The 22,530-nt window shown below is 40.6% G+C and overlaps 1 protein-coding gene across 2 annotated transcripts in view; it reads right to left on the bottom strand.

The window, feature by feature from the left end:
* The window catches only part of CUL4B (cullin 4B), a 45,254-nt gene extending 23,265 nt beyond the window's left edge, over positions 1-21,989 (bottom strand). For both annotated transcript variants that reach the window (XM_036739918.1, XM_036739919.1), the window contains exons 1-12: positions 21,916-21,989; positions 20,629-21,213; positions 17,262-17,377; positions 7,415-7,518; positions 6,862-6,931; positions 5,581-5,654; positions 4,732-4,894; positions 4,163-4,252; positions 3,798-3,880; positions 3,138-3,205; positions 1,768-1,886; positions 618-810 (exon numbers count right to left, since the gene is read on the bottom strand). In XM_036739918.1, the coding sequence (XP_036595813.1) occupies positions 618-810; positions 1,768-1,886; positions 3,138-3,205; positions 3,798-3,880; positions 4,163-4,252; positions 4,732-4,894; positions 5,581-5,654; positions 6,862-6,931; positions 7,415-7,518; positions 17,262-17,377; positions 20,629-21,213; positions 21,916-21,943 (1,693 nt within the window). In that variant the 5' untranslated portion in view covers positions 21,944-21,989. The remainder of the gene's footprint in view (positions 1-617; positions 811-1,767; positions 1,887-3,137; positions 3,206-3,797; positions 3,881-4,162; positions 4,253-4,731; positions 4,895-5,580; positions 5,655-6,861; positions 6,932-7,414; positions 7,519-17,261; positions 17,378-20,628; positions 21,214-21,915) is intronic.
* Positions 21,990-22,530: the final 541 nt, after the last annotated feature.

Raw genomic sequence — 22,530 nt, 5'->3', positions numbered from 1 at the left:
AGATGACAGGGATGTAGGCAATGGATTTTGGTCAACTGTTCTGAAGAGTTAACACTGTGCCCAGTTAACACTTTAGTTACCGAGACAATTCACTTCAGTCAAACGCCTCAGTCCTTGATAAAGCTGGACAAATGGGGAGTTATTGAACACTAACAAAAGCCCTTGCCCTCCTGGACTCCCGGGGTGTATAGGGGTGTTTGTCTCTTTGCTGAATGATCCAAGATTGCAATTATGCTGGCTGCAGAGACACTAGATATGGCAGGATTGTGCAAAAACAAGAATAAACAGCCTGTGAATGAAAGCCTAAGAGGACTCTCCTTTGACTCAAGTTCCTAAAACCTTTTTGGTTTTGTTTTTTTTTAAATCTCAAATTCTTGGCAATTTTGCAGATAACTATGGTTGAAGAAGTGAGCCCCAGAGAGAGGACTGTCACTATGTTAGGGCCTTTCACAAACTGTTCAAAGTACCTGGTACCAAGAAACAGTCTTTCATAATTAGGAGCCCAGGTCCCAGTGTCTAGACTGTGTATGTGTAGTTTTTAGGCAGGATATCAATGGAAATAGCATGACAACCAAGGAAAAATAAAATAAGGGTACAAAAAGGAGTAGAAAAAATACCTATGAGTTCAGCAGGCTTGTTCGGTCTTTTGTTAATGAAGGTTTCAAACGCTTCTTTCATGGCATTGACAAACTTTTCATTTTTCATAAAGCAGATATCAATAATATGGTCAACTTTATCCTTAAAATCCAGCAATTCCTGCACCATGGTCTTATCTTTTTCAGGATTAATGACAATAGTGCTACCAAATGCCTAGAAAATAAATATTCAAAGTGAGAAATCTCTGGACCTGAACATTTATCTTCTTAAAAAGAATTTTCACTAAGTTTTTTGTTCCTTTAAAATTTTGTCCACACACATAACAGAGCCATTTTGAAATCAGCTATTTTGAAATCTTTAAAAAAAAATGGTACCCCCACCTAACTACTGTCTTCACTTCAATCCCTCCAAAGACACACAAGGTCACACACAGGGATCTCTCCTGGAAGAACACAGCCCCTGTATGCCTTAGACCAGTATGTCTTATTAGATACTAATATTCCGGTCCTGAGCCTCTAGGACCTTAAAAGCTGGGGGGAGCAGGAAGCACCAAGTGTAGCCCTAGGCCTCTCTTCTTGTCAGCTTTCATAAGAACTGCCAAAACCAGCAATCCAGAGGCAGAACCTTTGGGAAGCCAGGATCCCCTCCATGCCATGATGAGGCAACCAAAAAGGAAGAAGCTGAAGCTAGTAGACACAAGTACATTAACACATATAAGCCCACAGCATACTTACAGTGTATAAGGTATTGATTGGGGCATGTTTTACAGGATTGTCTTTTTGTGTTAAAGGTCAGAGAGTTAATCTCCTTAGGAGCTTTTTATTTTAAAGAATTAGGCATCAGCATTTGGAGCCTTTAGGAAAACGGGGAGCAGGGGGGCAGCGTGCCAAACTCACAATCATTTGGGCCAAAAAAGAAACTGTTTTCTTTCCCTCTCCACATTCACTACCACAGCTGCTCCAGACAGGAGACAAAAGGAGAAACAGCTTTGGTGCTGCTTTTGTTCAGGGACATCCAAACCAACACATAGATCATTTTCCACTTTCTAGTTCCTAGAGTTCCTAATGTTTTGGATACAGAATGTACTGAAGACCTTCAGATAAAGAGGTCTTAGCTGGCTGCTTTTACTACATGAGATGAAAAGAAAATCAAAGTTGAGTGTGTCAGTACCTTGATGTATTCAATCCAGTGCTGTAAGAGAACCTGAACTCCACTGCGGACCCTACTAAACAGCTGATAGAGTAGAGACAAATCTTGAATCCGATTTTCGTCAAGAAGGTGATTTAAACCTAAACATTTGAAACATTCAAGCATTAAAAAAGCGAACAAAACAACCAAGTTTATTTTGAACACAAGAATCACCGGACATTTTCATGAGCTACAAGTTACTGTGTTGACATCATCTCTTTATCAGGGTGGTCATGCAGACATTTGCTTTGGATTAAAAAATACAGTCACTTTGATGAGTGAAAATGGAGACCCCTAGCTGGAGCATCACTAGGTACAAGTGATTCCATAGAGCAGTTTCTCTCTTGACATTGTACAGTGCACCCTCTTAAACGCTGGTGCCAGAGGCCTTGCCAAAGAGACGAAAACCCTCTTCTATTACTTGAGGGAAACATGAGCTAAAGCCTAGGCCCTACTAATCTGTGGCTCTAGCACACTGAAAGCCAGGAGGTACACCAAGTACCAAGGTTTGGAGTTTGAGAGTCACACGTATCACACATGACATAAACAAATATGCCAGAGTACACTAGGCTTCAGGGACACACCGCTTTCTCGGGAGCTTTTCCACTCATACAACGTTAAGACAAAAAACTGAGAACAGACTTCTTGTATGAACTGATGACTAGTGAACCAGACAGACTTCTTATGCAATAATGCCTGGTAGGGAATCTCATTCACACCTACTAAGAGCCTATTCTAAGATCTGTGTGATTTCCAGTGAAGATTTCGCCTCCCCTCCCAGCAGCTGGCTCTGATCCCAAAGGTACCAATTAACAAGACTTTCCACAGGTACAACTTTCTACTTTTATTGCTTGTCAATCTTTAAACATATTCCAAACATTGTTCAGATCCTTAACACCTAGGAGAGGTGAGCAAATAACATTTGCTTTGTCTAGGTGAAAAATCTGAAAAGCCCAGGGAATCTCAGCGATCAGATGAAATTTATAGAGGATGCTGAAGGTAAAATGAGGACCCAGGCAACTCCAAACTTTATAGACTTCAAAGCAAGTGCCAACCACCCAGCATTTGCCTTTCACTCTGGGGTCTACTATATCATATCAAGAATTCCCATTTTGCATTTCTGTTCTACTGATCGTAACTCATTTTGACTCCTGACTTCTGGCAAGGATGGTATGACATGCAGCCTTGAGGGGGAGAAAAAAATAGTTATACAACTTGGGCCCTCCCCCTACGTATCTCCTTAGAGATACAGCCATGGTATTAGGCTCAACAGAGAAATCTTTTCCAGATTTCCCACTTGCTGCAAACATTTTAATAAATACAATCTTTCTTGTTTATATTGGAACAATTACCTTTCTGAAGAATGGCTGTTAAGTGTTCACCTAGAAGTTGCTTTTCTACAGTAGCAATTAGTGGCTTCCTATAGAAAAAAATGTTTAGAATTATTGACATTCCCCAACACTGGGGATTTAAAGCCTCTCCTGAAAAGAACTGTAAAATAAGCTATTTTCTATTAGTCCCAACTTTCTTTAATCAAAACCAGCAGAAATGCCCTGGTCTTCCGGAGTCTAGAAGAGGGAAGAGCTCACAGCCTTGGGCACTTGCATGTGCACTGTAAAGTAACCAATTCTGTGGCCTCACTGTGCTTGGCCTTTTCCTACTGTCAGGAAGGCAACCAAGAAGCTGCCTGTGCTGCACTCATTGGCAGTAGGTAGGAACTGGAGGATCATGGGATCAGGCTTTCTCTGAGCAATGTCCACTGAACTTTTGCCTAAAGGTCTCAAAGATCAAGGCAGTCTCTTATCACAGTTTCTGCTATTGGATGTACAAAACAATCCAACACTCAACTAGATCAAATTAAAGCACTTGGTGGCTTGTGTTACTTTACTATACAAACCAATGAAAAAAGCCTCAAAATCACACTCCTGGCACATTTTTATGTTCCAAAAATCCTTTGAGAAATTAAATACAGATGGTAAAACTATTAGGCTGAAGCATGCAGTAATACTTACTGGGTACTCAGATCTAGATAGGTGATCAGTCTATCTGCTTCTTCTTCTAGACGTTTGTTGACATGATGAAGGTATTCAGGAACCTGCAAAGACAAATTTGTCACTTCCTATTTTCCCCCGAACCATCCAGAAGACTGCCCAGCCTGGCCTACCCCTGACAGAGCTGACAGGCATCATTAGCTATGACACTACAAGTGGTGTGGATGATCTGGAATGATGGCCTTTGGGAACTCAGAAAGTGTCACAGAGAAGAAGTGTGTCACAAGAAAATGGGGGAAAAAATTCCATGGACTACATGAGCTCCACTAGGCGCTAGTCAATTGTCAGAGGCAGGGGGCTGACGAGCAAGCATGCTTTTCAAGTACCTCTCTTTCTTGCATTAAACGCTGACCCTCTGCTGCATAGAGCCGGTTGGTTTCTTCCAAAAATTTCTGTTCAAAAGAATCTTGATAAATCTAAGAAATAAAGGAGAAAGCAAGTCAACTCATCCATTCATTCACTCAATAAATTTGTGGAGAAACTGCCACATGCATATTACAAATTTGGCTGATAAAGTACCCAACTAGAAATTATCTTCTACTTGGTTAGTGGTGACATTCTCTACTTCAAGGGTCTGTGATTCATTTTTGCCAGCATAAGTACTTCCCCTCCACAAAGGCAGATCAGGCCCCATCTCTGCCCAAGGAGATAGCCTTGAGAGTTTCATCCCTTGCAACCAACCTGGTGATGAAGTTCCTTGAATTTAGCTAGCCTGGTCCACAGAACACAGATGTCTAGTCACTAGGCTTCTATATGGATGGAGCCTTTCCAGCTTGGTAAGGCCTACCAGAAATTACACTTTGCTGGCATAGCTTTTGAGAACCTAGGGTCAACTCTACACTATGAAGAAGCATCAGAAAAGGACTTTAGTGTATGAAGTAGAAAAAACACTCACCTGCAAATCTGAAAGCATACTCAGAAGGCTTCGAAGCAAACTTCTATCAATTGCTTCACCATTCCTTTCCCTCTCAATCAAAAGGAGAATGCCTTCAATAGTCTTGCTCTGGACTTTCTGATCACTAATTATATGGGTCCTAAATAATTCTAGACCCATGTCCCTGAAAGTCAACCAAACAATTTCCTAAATAATTGGCAACTTTTGAAAATATTAACTTTTCCCACAAATTGTAATCATGATTCTTAGTTTTGAATCAGCTACTTTACAAAGTTTGCGCATGGGCAGAATGAAATATCAAGTTTATTTTTTTTAAATATTCTACTAGAATGTACTTATACCTTTTGTCATTAAACAGAAACAAACCTAAACTTCAGGCTGTCTCCATGCCTAAGTTTTTCTTATGGTGCTGTCTCTGACACCGTTTCAAAGTAAACTATTAATAAATAAAAAGGAGTGATCAATAAAAACTGGCCCAAATTGAGTATAGTTTTTTTAAACAACCATTTTTTGGTATTAAATTGCAGTGTTTCCTCCAAGTATAAATGGTATCAGTATTGATTATTTAGTGTGGAAACCATCTACTCTGGTTATGTCAAAGCAAACACTTGAACACAAGGCTGGCTTCCTCCAACATACAGATCTATCTTAACTGTGTCCACTGATATGTGCTAAGGGAATACAAAAAGATCTTCGTATGAGCAAGCCATAATATTAAGAAAGTTACACTGCTAACCAGAGTTCAAAGCCAAATAGAAATGGCTTGAGAATAGACTGGCAGTGTAGATCAGCAAAAGTCAGTGCTAAGAGTTGTACCAGATAAGCCTATTTATCTGAGGGCATTCTTACCAAATGGAAGGCAGCATTGAATTCTGAAGAACATAGGTTCGATCCAGGAACAAAAAAATGCTCCTGATCATGATCTGCCAGGAAAGAAAATAAATCATACCAATTTCTGTATTTTTTAAAGACTGAAATATCATTTGTTCATAAAAAGACCTAAAGAGAATAAAAAGCAAGCAGTAAATATGTGCAGTACACACATACATATTTGGGAATTCAACACTCCTCTCTCCCACTAATCTTATTCATATGGACTTTTCAGAAAGGGAAACCTTATAGAATAATCCTATTACCTCCTTATTCAGAAACAACATGGAGAGCTACATGCAATGCTCCTTTTCAATGGAACTGAGTTGGTGGCCAAAGGCATGGGCAAAGAAGGTTCTAAAACTGTGGCTCTGGGATAGATTCAAAACACATCAGAGCTCATCCAATCAAATCCTCTTCTTTTACAGCTTGGTTACAGTCAGTGGCCGAGCTGGGGCTCCGATGTACCAGGCTGCCATGTGCTGCCAGGCTGATTAACAGAAAACCAGCTCTACTGGGACCCAAATGGATAACAGAAAGGTTGGGCTCTGACCAGGCTTAAACCCAGAAACCACTAGCAGGACTCACAGTTGAAACACAAACAGGATTTTATATAGAGAACATCTGCCAATTCTCTGATGGGACAAAATGCTGAGCTTTAAAAAAGTAATAACTGGGTAAAAGACATTAAAACCCAAATCTTTAAGAATGTCTAATTTCATTGGTGTGAGTACTTCTTCCATCTGCACTGAACCTGAGTCTCCTATGAATCAAAGACTGTCTTTGAGAGTTGCTGTGGTTCAAAGAGTTGTCACCCTGCAGTCACCCTGATGATGATGAGCCTTTCTAGATATAGATGGCTAAGTCTTGGCCAACAGATATCCCCCTCATTCGCCAGGCCCATCATCAGAGCCCTTCTAGATTGGCAGAGCCTGCCAGAATTTACCCTCCACTGGCATAGCCTTCAAGAAGGCAGGGTCACCTCCATGCCATGAGATAGGGTATCAAAGCAGGACTTTAGTGGAGGTTTTGAACTAAGATGAAAATTAATCTAAAATGAACAACTATCTCTGTTTAAGATTTTAAAACATCAAAAACATCTATTTAAGAACAAAAACAAATATTGAAAAAGTAGCTAGTAGGATTTTAAAATTATCTTTCAACAAAATCTAATTGTCATTTTTTCCTTCCCTGGCCTCGTTCGATGATGTTTCTACTCCAGTATTTTTGGCTTAACTATAAAGACTTCTTGGAGCTTACCATTTGTCTGCAATGACTCTGCCAGCATTTATCTATCTTCTTTAGGAACAGAACACTGTCCAATGAATCCGTGGAGGGATGTTAAGAAAATATTAGCAGTCTAATGCAAAGTAATACACGAAAGCAGTTTTAAAAATAAACATGGAGAATGTCCCACACAATGAAGCTACACAATACAATCCCAGATGATGGTGCAATTTCTTGACAATGTCAGTGCTTCCTCTCAAGGCTGCCCTAAAGGCAGAGTTGAAGCCCCCTCAGAACTTCCATACACTAAGTCCCACGTTTCCAGTTTCTAATTGAAGATTCATTCTCCCTGCCCCATCCCTAATGGAAGTTTTTTAGGGGAAGAGGCCAAGGCTGAAAGTGCACTTTATTGGTACTAACCTCACACACTGTAAAATTAGATTAGAAACATTCAGTTCCAAAATCAAAAACCTGCTATGTCTCTTTCCAGAGAGGTAAATGGAACTGGGATGAAAATGCAGGGAGAGAATGGAAAGGCAAATAAAAGTGAATGTGCTACATGTTGTTCATGTTTTAAAAAGGATATTCTCGGAATTGGTAAATTTGGGATCTGATGTGCTCTTCGCAAATCTGTCTCAGCTGTTTGTATAAGTTTGCAGAGATCTTGTAGGAACACAGGTTTTCAACAGCCTGCAAGATTAAACAGATATACATCTCTCATTATTACTGAGTTGGAGCATTTTTTTTCACAGGGCTCTAGATAGCTTGGATTTTTCATTGCCTGCTAATACCCTTTGGCCATTTATCAACTGGGAGATGGCTCTAATTCTTATAAAGTTGAATCAGTTCTTCATCTATCTAAGAAATAAAACTGTTAGACAAACTTGCTGCAAAGATATTTTTCCCCAGTTAACTGTTTCCCTTCTAATTTTCACTATATTAGTTTGTGGAAAAAACTTTAAATATCATGTAATCAAAACTGCCTATTTTCTCTTCCATGACCTTCTCTATCCTTTGTACGATCAAAAGCTCTTCTTTGAAAGGGTTAAGAATTCTGATCAATGGTGATTCCAGAGATGATGAAGAACGTTCCCCACCTCCTGACACAGAGGTGATGGACTAATACATAGAAAAAGAAGCATTTTTGGTCATGGCCAATGTGGGGATGTTTTGATTGACTATGTATATTTATTGCAAGGGTTCTGTTTTTCTTCCTCAAGTTGGTGACTGATATGGAGGAGAAAGGAAATGTTTATTAATTGGAAAAACAATAATTTTTTTAAAAAAGGCCAAACACAAATACCATCTTAAAGAAAGGATGGAACACATTATCAATGATTTACATCAAAATACCCTTTTATGATATTTATTAAAAAAGGTAGCTAGCATACTTGAGAATAGTTACACATCAAGATAAAAGTCACTAGATTTAGTCAAGTGTTCTACTGAAATGAACACATCTGTAGATAAGATTAAGACACTGCCCTGAGGAGATTCAATTCTCAGCAACTGTGACATACAAAAGCTATCTACTTACACACTGATTTGTTACAAATCCCAATTTCTTTTTCTTCAGCACGCGTAGGCATAACTCTCTGGGTACTGTTGGTACCTCAATCAAAAGATTAATACCTACAGTGGGCTAAAAGTTGGCTTTCTATAATTTTAAAAATTTTTTTCTCAACTGGAAAAAGCAGAGAATGTCACCAGGATTTTCCTAACAAGAGATACAGTATATAATTATGAGAAATTTCTCCCACATAAGGTTTCAATTTAAGAATATTTAACCAAATATAAATTTGCAAAACAGTACAACTGATAACCCTAAGACAAATGATTGCAATTTCCTGTCCTTCTACAGAAGCTAAACTGTTCTCTTCTTACTGCCTGGACTAGATGACAAAGGGACAACCTCCAGGCTGCTGCTGCCTAGTGTCGTGGTTATGTATACCAAATGCGTTTCAAATGTAAAACAGCTGGCACAGAGAGTAAAAGGATTTTGAAGAAATTTGATAAGAATTCAGATGTAGTGACAAATGTAAAAAATATTCTTTTATAGGCCTCAATCAACAGCAAAAGTTCCTAGTCCCTCTTTTCTCTCCTCTCTAATATCCTGCTCATGAAGCTGCATCTTTTACCCTTCGTCTCTTTCCTATACTCTAGATGAATGTTTCCAAATGAAGGGCCCATGGATACCTCAAACAGCAAGTCCTGAGCAGAACTTCTCTTTCCTCCCCAACTTGATCCTTCTCCTCAATTCCCCTTTTCTGTTAACAGCATCGCCATTCTGCCCAGGGTCAAAATAGTGCCACCCTCGGTTTCTCCTACTGGTACCTCCAAATTGCAACAGCAAGCTTTGTTATTCCTGCTTCCTGAGGATCTCCTAGCCCCACCCTCTCTTCATAATCAGATCCAGTGGTCTAGCTCAGGGATATCAATCATCACAATGTTCCCCTGCTCCAAATCCTTCACTGACTCCCCATTGCCTATCCCAGACAGTATGACAGTGGAGAGCCGCTATTTGGCTTACAGCCACCTTATCTCCTAGCACTTCTTTTTACCCATTCTATACTCCGCCTAATGTTAGAACATGTCCCAAGCTTGGCTGCCTGGCTGCTCACTTCTGTCCCAGAAATGCTCTTTAGCCCTTCCTCACCCTGGCTTTCCCCAATCCCCTCAGCGAGAAGTGAAATCTCCCCTCATGTGAGCTCTGACAGTGGAGTCAGTCTATTTTCTATTTTATTTAGGTGCATGGCTAATCTCCTCTCCTAGATTCTAAGCCCTTTGAAATCAGGGACCTTACCTTATTCATCTTTTTCTTTTTCAATCTCCTAGAAGAGACCTAGGCACACATCCCTAAAGATCTGATGAATTCCAAGGGGCAACCAAATCCACTGGCTGAAGTAAAAGGAATATACTGTAAACCACATTCTAATCTTCAGGGTCTAGGGATCAAACCAGGCTGAGAGAAGTTTTTCAGGCAACTACCCTACCTCCCATCTAGATTGAAACTTTCTTTCCCATCTTCCTGGAAAATAAAGTGAAGAAATAGGTTTCCCCTAAAGAGATTCTCAACTCAGTCCCACAGCAGGCAATCCCTGGCAATTCCCTCATTCATTCAAAAAGGTACTGGGTTAGACTGCCCTCCCCACTCATCTCTTCTGGTCTAAGCCATCCGGCCCTCGAATTCAAGCCTTCCAGTCTCCACAAAGCACTCCCAGACTGCCCCAGCCAGCAATCATCACTCCCTGTATTCCTACAGCACTTATCTCTACCATTCATTGGGTAAGATGTGTGATGGCAGGTAGAGAGAAAGAGAGAAAAAGGGAGAGAGATAATGTCCTGCCTCTCCAACCTGATTCTAATCCCCTAGTAGGACCGGGCCTTTTTGTCTTGGGCTCTTTTGTCTGTGAACCTTAGCATCCCCAGCGTCCTAGACCAGTACCCTGTTCCAAGTACCCATTCAATGAATGCCTACTGATGATGAAATACATGCTTCACCTCTGTCTTTCTCCCAGGCCCTGGATGTCTCAGTATGTCTGGTTCCATGGCTTCTGTGAATGATTTGGGAGTTGGAGTTTTTCTATGAAGGGGTCATTAAGCAGACTTAGAAGAATAAGTAAAGTTGAAGGATAATTGCAATTTGATGAAAGGACTCTAATCTTAGCTGTCCTTTCAATGCAAACGGGATACTTGAGATGGTAAAATCCCATTACAATAAATACTATTACTATAGAAACTCTCATATCAGAAAGCTAAAGGCTTAGATACAGCATGTTTTCTACAACGAGTAATCTTAGCAAATAGCTTAAGTCTTTGGACCCTGACCCTGTTAGTCACAGTGCTTTTGAAAGGTCCAGGTTTTATATCTTTGGACAGCAAAGAAATGGGTCAAATCAGTCTCTACTTCATTTTACCATCTGATATTCCCAGCATGCTTAAGATCTCAGCCTTCTATTATCAAAGATTTAGTGTCATTTCATCACAGAGCTCTGGAAATTTTCATGTCCCTGATATTATAATGCTGTGCACAAGAAAGGCACTTGATGATGCTGATCATTTACATTTTAAACTATCACTCAGACATTCATGGTATCAATTCTAAATACCCAGGGAAAGTTTTAATGAACTAAAAGGGAAGAACTTTATCGAGTCCCTTGAAACCTTATTTAAATTTAGGGAATTTGTGAAGATAGAGCTAGTGTCATCGAAAAATGAAGAAAACTCAGGGGGCACCCATCAACTAAGGAATGGCTAAACAAATTATGTTACAAATGTCATGGAACACCATATTCATTGCTGTATCATGCCAGAATCAAGCCACATGAAATAATAAAAGAGACAGTTTTGGAGAAACCTAGGAAGTCTGGCATGAACTGATGCAGAGTGAAGAGAGCAAAACCAGGATAACGATGCCTACAAAGACAACATTATTATAAAGACAAGTAACACTGACAGACTCAAGAATGCTGTTGAAGGCAATGATCAACAGTCCCAGAGGACTGATGATTAGGAATGCTATCCATCTCCTGGCAGAGAGGTGACGGACTCAAGATGGACACGGCAAATATGAGATGTTTTGCTTGACTATTTGTTAAAGGCTTTTGTTTTTCATTTTGTTCTGGGTAGAGGGAGGTGGAAGAGGAAAAAAAAATGCTTGATAACTGAAAAAAAATTCTAATTTTTAAAAAAAATCCAGATTTTAATTGAAATTGAATGGTGTTCGATTATAATGACCAAACTTAGACGCAAAGAAAAGAGATAAGAAATTTTAAAAGGAAGGAGAGGGAGGGCTAGTAAAGAAGAGAGATTAGAAAACATCTCCTTTGGTTCTCTGCACATCTGTGGAGCTATGAATCTGGGGACACAGATAACTTTTTCCATATTTTAGTTACAATAGATGATGGAAAAACAAAAGATAACAAGACTGCATTTATTTAAGACAAAAGAAAGGTCTTGGTTTTGATAGTACATTCAACAGTTAATGCTTGTTACTGTTCTTTTGTTCAGCCATCAAGTAGCGGTTATCCATTAAAGCTCCCCCATCAACTCTCAGATGTCACTGGCTTTGTTAGTTGAATTTGCTCTTTTTCATTGTTACAAGGGAATTTTTTAAAATCCAAAAGACAAAAACATAAAATAAACCCCCCCAAAACCTTAACAGCTTTTTTAAAGCACAATGGTGGTGACAGATATGGGAGTGGCAATGTCCAGAAAGAGATGGGCTCCAGGGGTGATATGGGGCATTTCGGGGATGCAATTTCATCAGACACTCCCTCCAAAGTCCTAAGGGAGGCCTAAAGCTCAGAAAGGGCCAAGCGGCTTGTCCACAGCTCCATAGCTATTAGGGCAAGGAAAGAAATCTATGACACCAAGATGTGACTGTACCAGTAAAAGCATCAGCAAAGGGCCATTGTCAGGATAAAAGAAGATACCAGAAGGCAAGTGCTTTAGAAACAGAAAATGCTAAAGATCACCTGTATAAAATGCATTAATTCAATACAATGCAATGCACTGAAGCAGAGGGTGGGGTGTGGGGGGGACCATTACTATTGATAGTGATACTAAAAAAGATAAAAGCATCAAGGAATCATTTGGAAAAATGGAGAAACAAGCAGAAGGCAGGTCAAAAAGGGACAGAGACAAGCAGGGCAAGGCTGGAATCTGAAAGACAGTCTTTTTAAAAACCCGAGCTGCTTGCAGCACAGTAGATTCACAGCTTCATATGGACTCCTCCTTTTCTGTTCTTCGTATGGAGAAACGTTCACATTGGCTGACATTTGTCAGGTTCATGAAAAAAGTGAAAGAAGAAAACCGAAGCTCGGGCTGGGCTCAGCTCTGGGATTTTAGCAATGCATTCTGTACTCATAAATTCCACTAAAACAGAACAATTTGTAGGGCCCGTGGAGTTTGGTATAACATCCTATTTTTTTTAACTGTACAAATGGTAATAATGGCTACCATTTATACAGATAGTACATTACAGTTCACAAAGCCCTTTACTTACACAAAATTAAGAATATCTCTGCATGCTTTAAGGCTCTCACTGAACTGCACATAGATTATCTCATTTGATTTAACCTTACAACAATCCTGAAAGATTGGTGCTCTTATTACCCCCATTTCACAGATAAGGAAACTGAGGCTTAGAGAGAAAGTGACTTGCCCCTGGTCTCACATCCAGCAAGTGTTTGAGAGTGGATCTGAACTCAGGTCATCTTGACTCCAAGTCTGTCCGGCACCCTACTGGCTACACCTCATGCTACCAATCATTCTTGATTACAGTGCCAGCCATCTATCCTCACCACTTGGCAATTACTCTTAAGCTGAACACAGACTTTTCAAAATTGTAAATCTTTTAAGATTTTATATAAAATGTATAGGTGTTTATTTCTTTCATATAAGCTAATGACAGGAAAATTTTTTTAAATTTACTTATCCCACTTCTGGCCTTTCCTCTCCAAAGTATACCCATCCCAAACACTTATTTGACTGAAAAACTCACTCACCAGTGGAAGCAGAAGCATGCAGCAAATGGAGTGTAGGAAGAACTATAGGTCATGTCTTGGCTTTATAGCTAAAATTCAAATCCTGTGCTCCCAAAATATATTGTCTATTGTGTGGGAGCAGGAGCAAAAGGGGGTAAGGAGTGGGATTTGTTGGGAAGAAGAGAAAGAAAAATGAGGAGGATTAAAATGAAAGTAACACAGTCCACGGAAACCCACAATTTCTCTACCTGAAGACCTAGGAAACAGAGGAGAGACTGAATTTCGGTGTTTCCTCTCTGAAGCACTGACCCTTAGTGTTGTCTCTCTCTGATTCAATACCTGCTTACTGCATTATCTTTTTTTTTGCAGACTTTATGTATTTAAAAACAATTCCATACTGCCAACCAGAACTCTCTCATTAGCTAGCTAGATTTTAACACACTCTTAATGGTTTTAAAACAGGCCCACATACCATACTGAAATCATTAAAAATTAAGAGTACCAAGTTGTAGGTAATTTTTCCAAGAATTACACTGTGATTATAACCTAGGAAGGACTTAGCAATGTTTAAACACTGCTAAATCTCTCCGAGTTTTTAAAAAACCTAACTTTCCCTACAATTACAAACAGTGTCAAGTTTGACCCTAGTTACCTGCACGAGAAAGTTAAGCAAACTTTAGCTGAACTGAATAGGCAGTTCCCAGGCAGGGCAGAGGAGGTCACCAAAGCCTTTCCTTAACTAAAAGGGGTCAGGGCCTCCCTCACCCAGGGAAAGATACTCTGCACTGCTGCTAGTCACCTCCTTCTCCTATATACTCCAGAAATACATCACTACCCCAAAGGCCCAGGAGTTAAAATTTATTTCACACAGAACTGCTCCAACAAGATGCCTGCTTTTGTGGTCTTCTCCAAAACACTGCCAGTGTAATGGTGTGCCTCCCTCCTGGACTGCTCAACTTCTCTTCCTTCAGAGATCAGAAAGACTCCCAGACAGAAAATAAGAGTAATGTTCTCAGGTTTATTTCCAACTAACAAGCCAACAAGGAAGCTAAATATCATCATCAACAACAACAACAACAACTACTACTACTACTACTACTACTACAACTACTACTACTACTACTACTACAACAACCACTACTATTCCTCCTCCTACTAGTCATATTTATATATTTATGTGACTGGTACGTAACCAGAAAATGCAGAAGTCATCTCTTCATTGAACCTAGAACAGACCGTGACACACAAGAAATTAAATCTTTGCTGAGGCAACTTGAGTCATACACATCCCATCACAGCCTGTACTCTTTTGTGGAGTAAGGAACAGAAATGCTCTCTCAGCCTAGTTAATGGTGTCTACTGAAGCATATTTGGAATGTGAAGCTTCCCAGCGGCAGGACCGAGGGATCTGTGTGTCTCACCGAGAAGCTAGAACACAGGTGCTTAACAAGCATTTGTTCAATTGCCATCCATTTACCATCCAGCTATTCTGAAGCCAAGCAGGAAAACTTTAGCCACAGAATCAATTGCTATTATGTTTAAAAGAAAGAGAAGAAGGCCCTTAAAAAATACAATAGCCAAGTGAAACAACGCTCATACAATTTATATTCAATAAGACAAACTAAAGCCAACCAGGTCTATGGCTAATGGTTTTCAAGTTACAGAAGTTAGAACTGCCTATCCCACACCCAAAACTATAGTGCTTTGACATACTAAAGTTAAATACGTAAACATCTTGGAAAACAAAGAAATGGAATTGTGCTTACTTAAGCCCAAATTCTAAAAATCTGTGTGCTAATTTGGTATGTATTCCTAGTGCTAAGAGAAACAAAACTTCGATGTGCACACTATTCTAGAAACTGAAAACTTAAGTGGGCAAAGCATGCAAACAATCTCCAACAAAGGCTCATCTTTGAACAAACAAACAAAAACACAATGAATCTGCCTCAAGTACAAAACAGGGACCTGAAAGCCAGGTGGTGTGAAACACCAGTACCCTAGCTTTGTTCCTCCTCTTTTCAACATCTGAACAACTCAAAATAATTTTTCTGTGAGAACAATCCAAAAACTTAAGTTTTAAATTTAGGCTTCAAATAGCAAAGCAATTAGAATCAACAACTGCAACTCTTCAAATGTGTGTATACTAAGGTAGTATAAAAAAAAATTCAATTCAAAAGCTTAGAAAAATACTTGAGACCAAGTAAATTAGGTTCATTAATAACAGTCCACTCCTATTATAAAAAGCATAATTTTTGAATCCATATTTCTAGGCTATATCCCATGTACAATAGTATCCAAATAAAAATGCCAAAAGCTATTTGAAAAAAACAAAGATGATGAGGGAAAAAGTCAAGACATATTCAAGTTATATGCTTTTTAAAGAGTAAATGGAAGAATCCTTTCTTCCCCCAAAGTGAAATTTATAACATGCTTCAAATACGGTGATGGAATAGTCTTCAATTACATATACGATGAGAGAAACAGGTAAGATCACCACTAGCCAGAAAGAGCCACACAGCTCCTGTGTGCCTTAGAGAATCTGGTATATAACACAATAGTCTAATATGTAAATTAGAAATTTTGAAACAGGCTGTGTATAGAAAAAAAAAATCTATTTCGTCATTTGAGAACCAACTGTCCAAGTATTAAAATATGTAGATAAATACTATAACTATTGATTTAAAAAAAACACCAAAAAAATTTCCTCCTGGGATTCTACTAATATTAAATTTGAGGATTTTTCTCCTCCAATTAGCCACGTATCAAGTCACTAAAGCAATTTGGTGCAAGAGTGACACCACCAATTACTGTTCGGTAAAGTACCTTGGCATAATCACACAATCTCAAGAGGTAGAGGGGACCTCCGAGGCTAGCTGGTATCAGAAGAATGAAATCTACAAAATAACAGACAAGTAGTTATCCAGCCTAGGCTAAAAGATTTCTAATGAGAGGCAGCCCAATCCACTTTTAGATAGCTCTAATTGTTAACAAGTTTTTCATCACAAAAGCTGCTTCTCTCCGGCTTAAGTCTTCTTTAGTCAGCTAAGAACATGAAATCAATTCATGCCCTAAAAGTGGTATTTTGAATTAATTTCTCAAAGTACTACAACTGATAGACAAGCAGGGAAGTATTGGAACTAACAAGCTGAGTCTTCAAAGACACAAGCCAATGCACTGTAGTGGAGATTCAGAGTTTCATATGCAAGTCTTCTTTTGGGGCTTCTCTGTATGGGGAAATGGTCATGTTTGTTCCTGTTCATCAAATTCAAAAGAAAAAGAAAAAATTTTTAATAAAAATCCTTTCAAAGGTACTGCAATTCACTAAGAGAGATTTGAAGCAAAGGGGCAGGAAAGAAGTAAGAAGAGACCAAGCTGGGGGGCCACAATCTAAGAAAGACAGGCGCCCACTCTAGGGGCAAGGCAGAGAAGAGTTTCTAAGACCCTTTTATAGACCCTGTGAGCAGCAGCAGACAGAAAGGAACTAACAAAACAGATCATGTATTTGCTCTGGCCTTTCTAAACACTCAGGCACAACCAGTAGCAAATGTCATTTTTGAAGACACTAGAACCCAGTCTTCAGGACATGCTACAGTGAAACTGGGTGACGTCAAAGTCCCTTGCAGAAGCACTTCCTAGAAATGGGTCCATGGAGGGTTTGCTTCATGCTCTATCTGCCAAGCCTATAGCCAGTCTTATTATATAAGGACTTCAGTAACCACGTCCCTGCGTATGTGAGGCATGGGCACGTGTGCACGAAGGCATACAGACACACCTAGTGTGTGAGAGAACCTCATACTTGACAATTATAACAAAATCAAGTAAAGTGCAAAGGCGATGGCATTCGAAGGCCCACAAAAATCTACTTTAAAATTGCTTCAGAGAAGTAAAATCACAGGCACGCTCTACTGGAGGTAATGTAATCTATAGGTTCAAACTCAGACATACCTGATAGAGTTCTTCTAAATTGTATTTAATTGAAGTACTGTTCTGAATGGCTTCTACGGCCTCTTTCAGTTTCTGCCATGTTTCATCCGTATAGTTTTCTGGCAATTTAGGTTTTTCTAGAAGATAAACAAAGGTTGATATCAGAATTATTACGTAGGAGACATCATCAACAAGTTTCCAAAAAGCACGTCAAGCAGCTTATGTTTTAAAGAAGGGTCTGCAATCGAATTCACTGTTCATCCAGTGGTTCTCAAATATAATGGAGCTTTAGTAAACCAACTGGGCAACAATGTTATGTTCAGGGGCCAGTTAATCATGCCAAGGAAACACCAACTATACTGTTATACCTACTTAAACATTAAAGTAACCATTCTCTTTAAGCTTAGTATGTGTAGCAAGCAAAAACTTTTAAAAATCACCTCAAATCAAGACCTTTTAGATATTGTCTACAAACCTTGCATACAGTATAGAAGTATTAGAACCAACTCTCTTCTGTTCCTCCCCGATTTCCAGACACCCAGCAAATCTTTTCCTCCTACAGAGTTCCAATAATCCTTAAAGTGAGATTCAAGGTATGGATGAGCCAGCTCCAAAATCAGAATGAGAATCCTAATTTCATTCCATCACATATACAGCCTTAACATCAACATGAGTTTCTATATGGACATTTATCAGTAGTAAGGCAGGGCCTTAATCCAGGTCAAACTATATTTTCAGAGAAAAAAATTTAAAAAAACAAAAGTCTTCATGGACACCCTTTTTAAAAAAAGCCACAACAAATACAACCTATTTCTTAAACAAATGTGGAAACACCAAAGGATCACAGCACTCACAGATCATTTTGTGCATGCCTAAGACTTTTTTTCAGGCAAATGACAAATGATCAAGACTCTTCAAACCTCCCCCCCCCTCCTCCCCCCACACACTATACAGGTCACTCTCCTTACCTAAGGCAAAAATATTACAGCAAAAATGAAAGGTTTTGGGGGTGGGAAAGAAATGAGAGAAAAGACAAATGTAGGTTTGAGAAAAAAAGATCTTGCCATGAAAATAGCAAATTCCTCACTTCTACACTAACACTGACTACATAAACATGAGGAAAGTCTAATCTCCTTAATATTAACTAGCACAGGAAACTTAGAAATTTTTCCATTAAACTTAACTTTCCAGAATGAATCTTTTGACACGTCAGAAGAGAGACCTCCCAGACAGATCAACCAATGTCCTCATTTTATAGATGGGATTAACGGATAGCCAAAGAAATGGAAACATCAGGTATTCATGATACTATCTATAAAAACTTGTTATAGTGTATACAAAATTTGTAAATAACCCAACAAGTTTTAATATTAAAAATGTTTCTTAGTTCAATCCTCTGCATCTGCAGAAATTTATTCGAGAGATTTCATTTTTAGAACAATACATTTGCACATTCAGTGCAGAGGTCTCAGAGTATTCTACAAACAGGTATAGATCAGTACCATATAGCACATTTTACAGATGGGAAAATTGATATGATGACCTGACTTGTGTTAAGACTAGTGCGGCAGTTAGTCACTAGTGCTGTGTATATAAAGTGTTTTATGCCTCTAAAACCAAGTGTACAGGGAAAAAAAAGCTGCAGGTAGTGATAAGGTTATGGTCTTTCAAAATACTGTTTGGAAAGGCGAAGTTTCAAAAGTAAGCAGATGCTAAGTACCGGTGACCATGGCATCTGGCGTTGCCATACAGCTATGGAAAGTACAGGTGACTGAGCTAAAACTGTAATGTGCCAGGACAGGGGGTTGGACGAGGTGAACTAGAAGGTTACTTCCAGTTTTAACACTGTATGACATGTCGGGAGCTGTTCTCATTTAATAAATTCCTTACATACAAAAAAAATTAAGCAGATTATTCAAGGGCTGGAACAGTGAGCCTAATCTACAGGCACAGTCATACATTATAAATAATTACAGTTCATTTAGGTGTGAAAGCCTCAGTTTGCTACCTGTATTTCTAGGAGCAAAAGTGATAGGGACAAGACACTGGATATGTTCAAAAACACTCAGCAGTGTTTTTTATGTACCTCTATGTGAAGTATATAATGTGATGCACTCTGCAGTTCTATGGGGAGAGAAGATAATAATGCTGCATGTCTGGTTCAGAGCACTCCAATGCTATGAAGCTGTGCTCATGTTAGAGATAGTCTGGGAAAAAGCAACCAAAATGACTAAGAGGATTGCCTTAAGAGGGGTGACTAATTGAGTTGTATATGGCTGGCTCGGCTATAAAATGATGAAGAGGTACAAAACATCTCGAGTGTTCACCCTTGAAAATAAGCACCATTAGCAGAGGGCAGTTGAGCGAGATTCATGCATGTTTAGCAAAAACCACTAACACATGACAAAGAAAAGGGAGAAATGGGCTTAATAAAACAAAAAAAACCCCACATCTCCTAAAGATCTTTATTAAGGAAAGAAACTATAAAACTCAATTTCTTAAGACAACTAACACTTGCAAAACCATAAATTTCAAGCCTAGGAAAGATGTTGGGGATGGAATTAAGAACTAGAAAATCTCCTTTCCCTATCTATACTTCAAATTCAAGGATACAGTACTTAAAACACAAACACAGTCCTTCTTCCTCCCCAAACAAATGTAATTATCTTCAAGAAAACTGGAGTTTTTAGCTTAGAACTGAGCTAATCTTATAAATCCGAGACTACATCATTGCCCACAGATTTGTATCAACTTATAAAAGGATTTAATGCTAAGTTCAAAATACCTGATCTCCTGGGAGCACTAAACTGTGGCCTCACCATATAACACATGTCCTTCATGCTCAAGAAACTAAACAATTTTGGTAGAGCAAAAGCCTGCTACCTGGCCACCAGAGAAGAGAAAGAAAACTGCATCAATTCATTACCATTTCAGAAGTAGAGGAAAATGTGACCCGAGCAGAAAGAGTTACCAAGACTACGTATGACTTTTGGAACAAATCAACCTTTTTTAAGTTTTAGTTTTCTTCGCTTGTAAAAAAGAGGCAATAACTGAGGATCCCGTAAGATATAATACACAGTAGTAACCACTTCGGATTAAGTGTACAAATAAACATTAGCAGTAATTGTGAAGAAAGAATATTAAATATTTTAGAGAAATGCACAGCATATCTTTCAGCACAAGGAACATAAGGCAATTAATGTAAACAATATCTCACCCACCCACCCACCCACCCAAAAGAATCGCCTTCCCCCGAAAAGAGAGAACTTTGTGAGTCTGCCCCCAAGGGCAAACTACATACAGCTGCTCACAAAGTGTTAAACTAACTCTGTTGGTCTTTATCCCAACATAAATCCCCCCAAATACTCCAGATTTTAGCTGGTGTTACCTTTAAAGTTCTTGATCACCAATTTCTTGGCCGAACCTGGTTTGCTGTTGGTGAAGCTAGAGATGGTAGTGGGGGCTTTGGTCAGCCCATTTGCATGGTGCCCTGCAGCCACAGAGGAGATTAATAAGCTTTTGTTTTTAAGTTGCTGCTGCTGAGATACAGCAAGACCAGGTGAAGAAGAAGATGCCGATTCCTCGGCCATCTTCACATCAAGTCCTATAAAATCCAAGGAGTCCTCAAAACGCAGTTTCTTCTGGAGGTGGTGATGGTTGGGGGTGGCAACTGAAATCCCTGGGCAGGAGGCGGCAGAAGAGGATGTAGAGGAGTTCTTGGGAGGGGGCGGGGGAGGGGAGGAGCAGGAAAAAGGGATGGGATCAAAGTCTTCTTTTTCGTTGCTGCTGCTGCTGCTGCTGCTGCTACTGCTGCTGCTGATGCTGATGCTGCTGATGTTTAACTTTCTCTTCTTGGAACAGGAGGCAGAGGTGGACGAAGTGGGGCTAGTGCTGTTATGACCATCAGTGGCAGGTCTGACCTCCTGGGAAGGAGGAGCAGCAGCAGCAGCTGGGGGGTTGGGGTTTGAGAAACCTGTTGGAAACATGAAAATGCTGGGGTCAATAGGCTGGGAAACATGAAGCCCTTCGGGTGGGCGAGAAAGAAAAGGTGGAAAAGCAACCCATCCAGGACCGGGGTGAGGGAGGGAGAAGCAGGGATGCAGGGGAGGGAGGGGAGGGGAAGGGAGCGAGCCAGTCAGTGAGTGAGGGAGGGAGGGGGTGAAGGGTGGAGGGAGGAGGGGAGGGGAGGGAGAGGGAGGGAGGACCAGGACTCTTAGCTGGTCCCCCCTCCTGCTTTTCTCTCTCTCCCTCTCCCCCTCCCCGCCTGGCTCCAGGAGCGGCGGGGGGAGGCTTGGCGAGCGCCCGCTCCACCTCCTTTTCTCTCTCCCCGGGAGGGGAGACGCTGGGCTTCGGGAGGGGGGAGGGAGAGAGCGAGGGAGGAAGGGGGGGGGGGGCTCAAGAGAGAAAACTGGGGCTTGTTATTGTCAATAGTACGAAAGGCGAAAAATGGCGGCACTTCCGGCCCCGTGGCCTGCCGGGAGGGGGGGGGAGCAGCCACTCCCGCCCAAGCTGGCGGGGGAGGGGGGGGGCCAGCGGGGAAGGGGGGGAGGGGAGCTGAGGAGAGGCAGCGCCGGCCGCCCGAACCTCAGATTCTCTCCCCGTAGCCCTCCACGCCTCCCACCGTTCAGACTCCTCTGGGTCTCCCCGCGGGGAGGCTGGCGCCGTAACCCCTTACCGGCAGCGACAGGGCAAACACTTTTCATAGCGCCCGATCCTCGGAACCCCGGAGGTCCGCAGGGTGAGCGTGCGGGAAGGGGGCGGAGTGGGAGAGGAGGAGGAGAAATAGGGCGCGGACTTAGCGTGGAGGCGGGACGACTGGGCTGTGAACCGCCTTCCTATTGGTCCGTTCCAAACCTGGGGGCGGGGACACTGTGACGTAATGAGTAAGGGGCGGGGACAACAGCAGCAGCGAGGCACTAGAGGGCGGGGAGTAGGAGCGGACCTGGGTTGAAGGAGGAGCAGAAGTCTAGAAACTTTGCAAGAGCAAAAGAGGTTAATGCATCAAAATGTAATAGTTATGAATAGGCACTACAATAAGGAGAGACTGGAATAGCGGAAGGGAAGAGAGGGAGAAGGAAGGAAGGAAGGAAGCGGAGATAAAGGGACTTGGCATGGGAGAAAAAACGTATTTTTCCTCTCAAGTTCTTCAAGTTCAAACTAACAGCACCTAGCATACTGCTGTGCACAGAACCCAGGTTTAATGTTTTTCACGGAGCATTGCCTTGATTCTTTGCACAAGGCTTAATAAGTGGCTGTGCAAGGAATGCAGATGGATGCAACCTGAGAGATG

Source organism: Trichosurus vulpecula, chromosome X (assembly GCF_011100635.1).
Source record: "Trichosurus vulpecula isolate mTriVul1 chromosome X, mTriVul1.pri, whole genome shotgun sequence".
In the NCBI taxonomy this organism is placed as follows: domain Eukaryota; kingdom Metazoa; phylum Chordata; class Mammalia; order Diprotodontia; family Phalangeridae; genus Trichosurus; species Trichosurus vulpecula.
The sequence above is the reverse complement of the archived record's forward strand: the minus strand, read 5'-3'. Positions and strand labels throughout refer to the sequence as shown.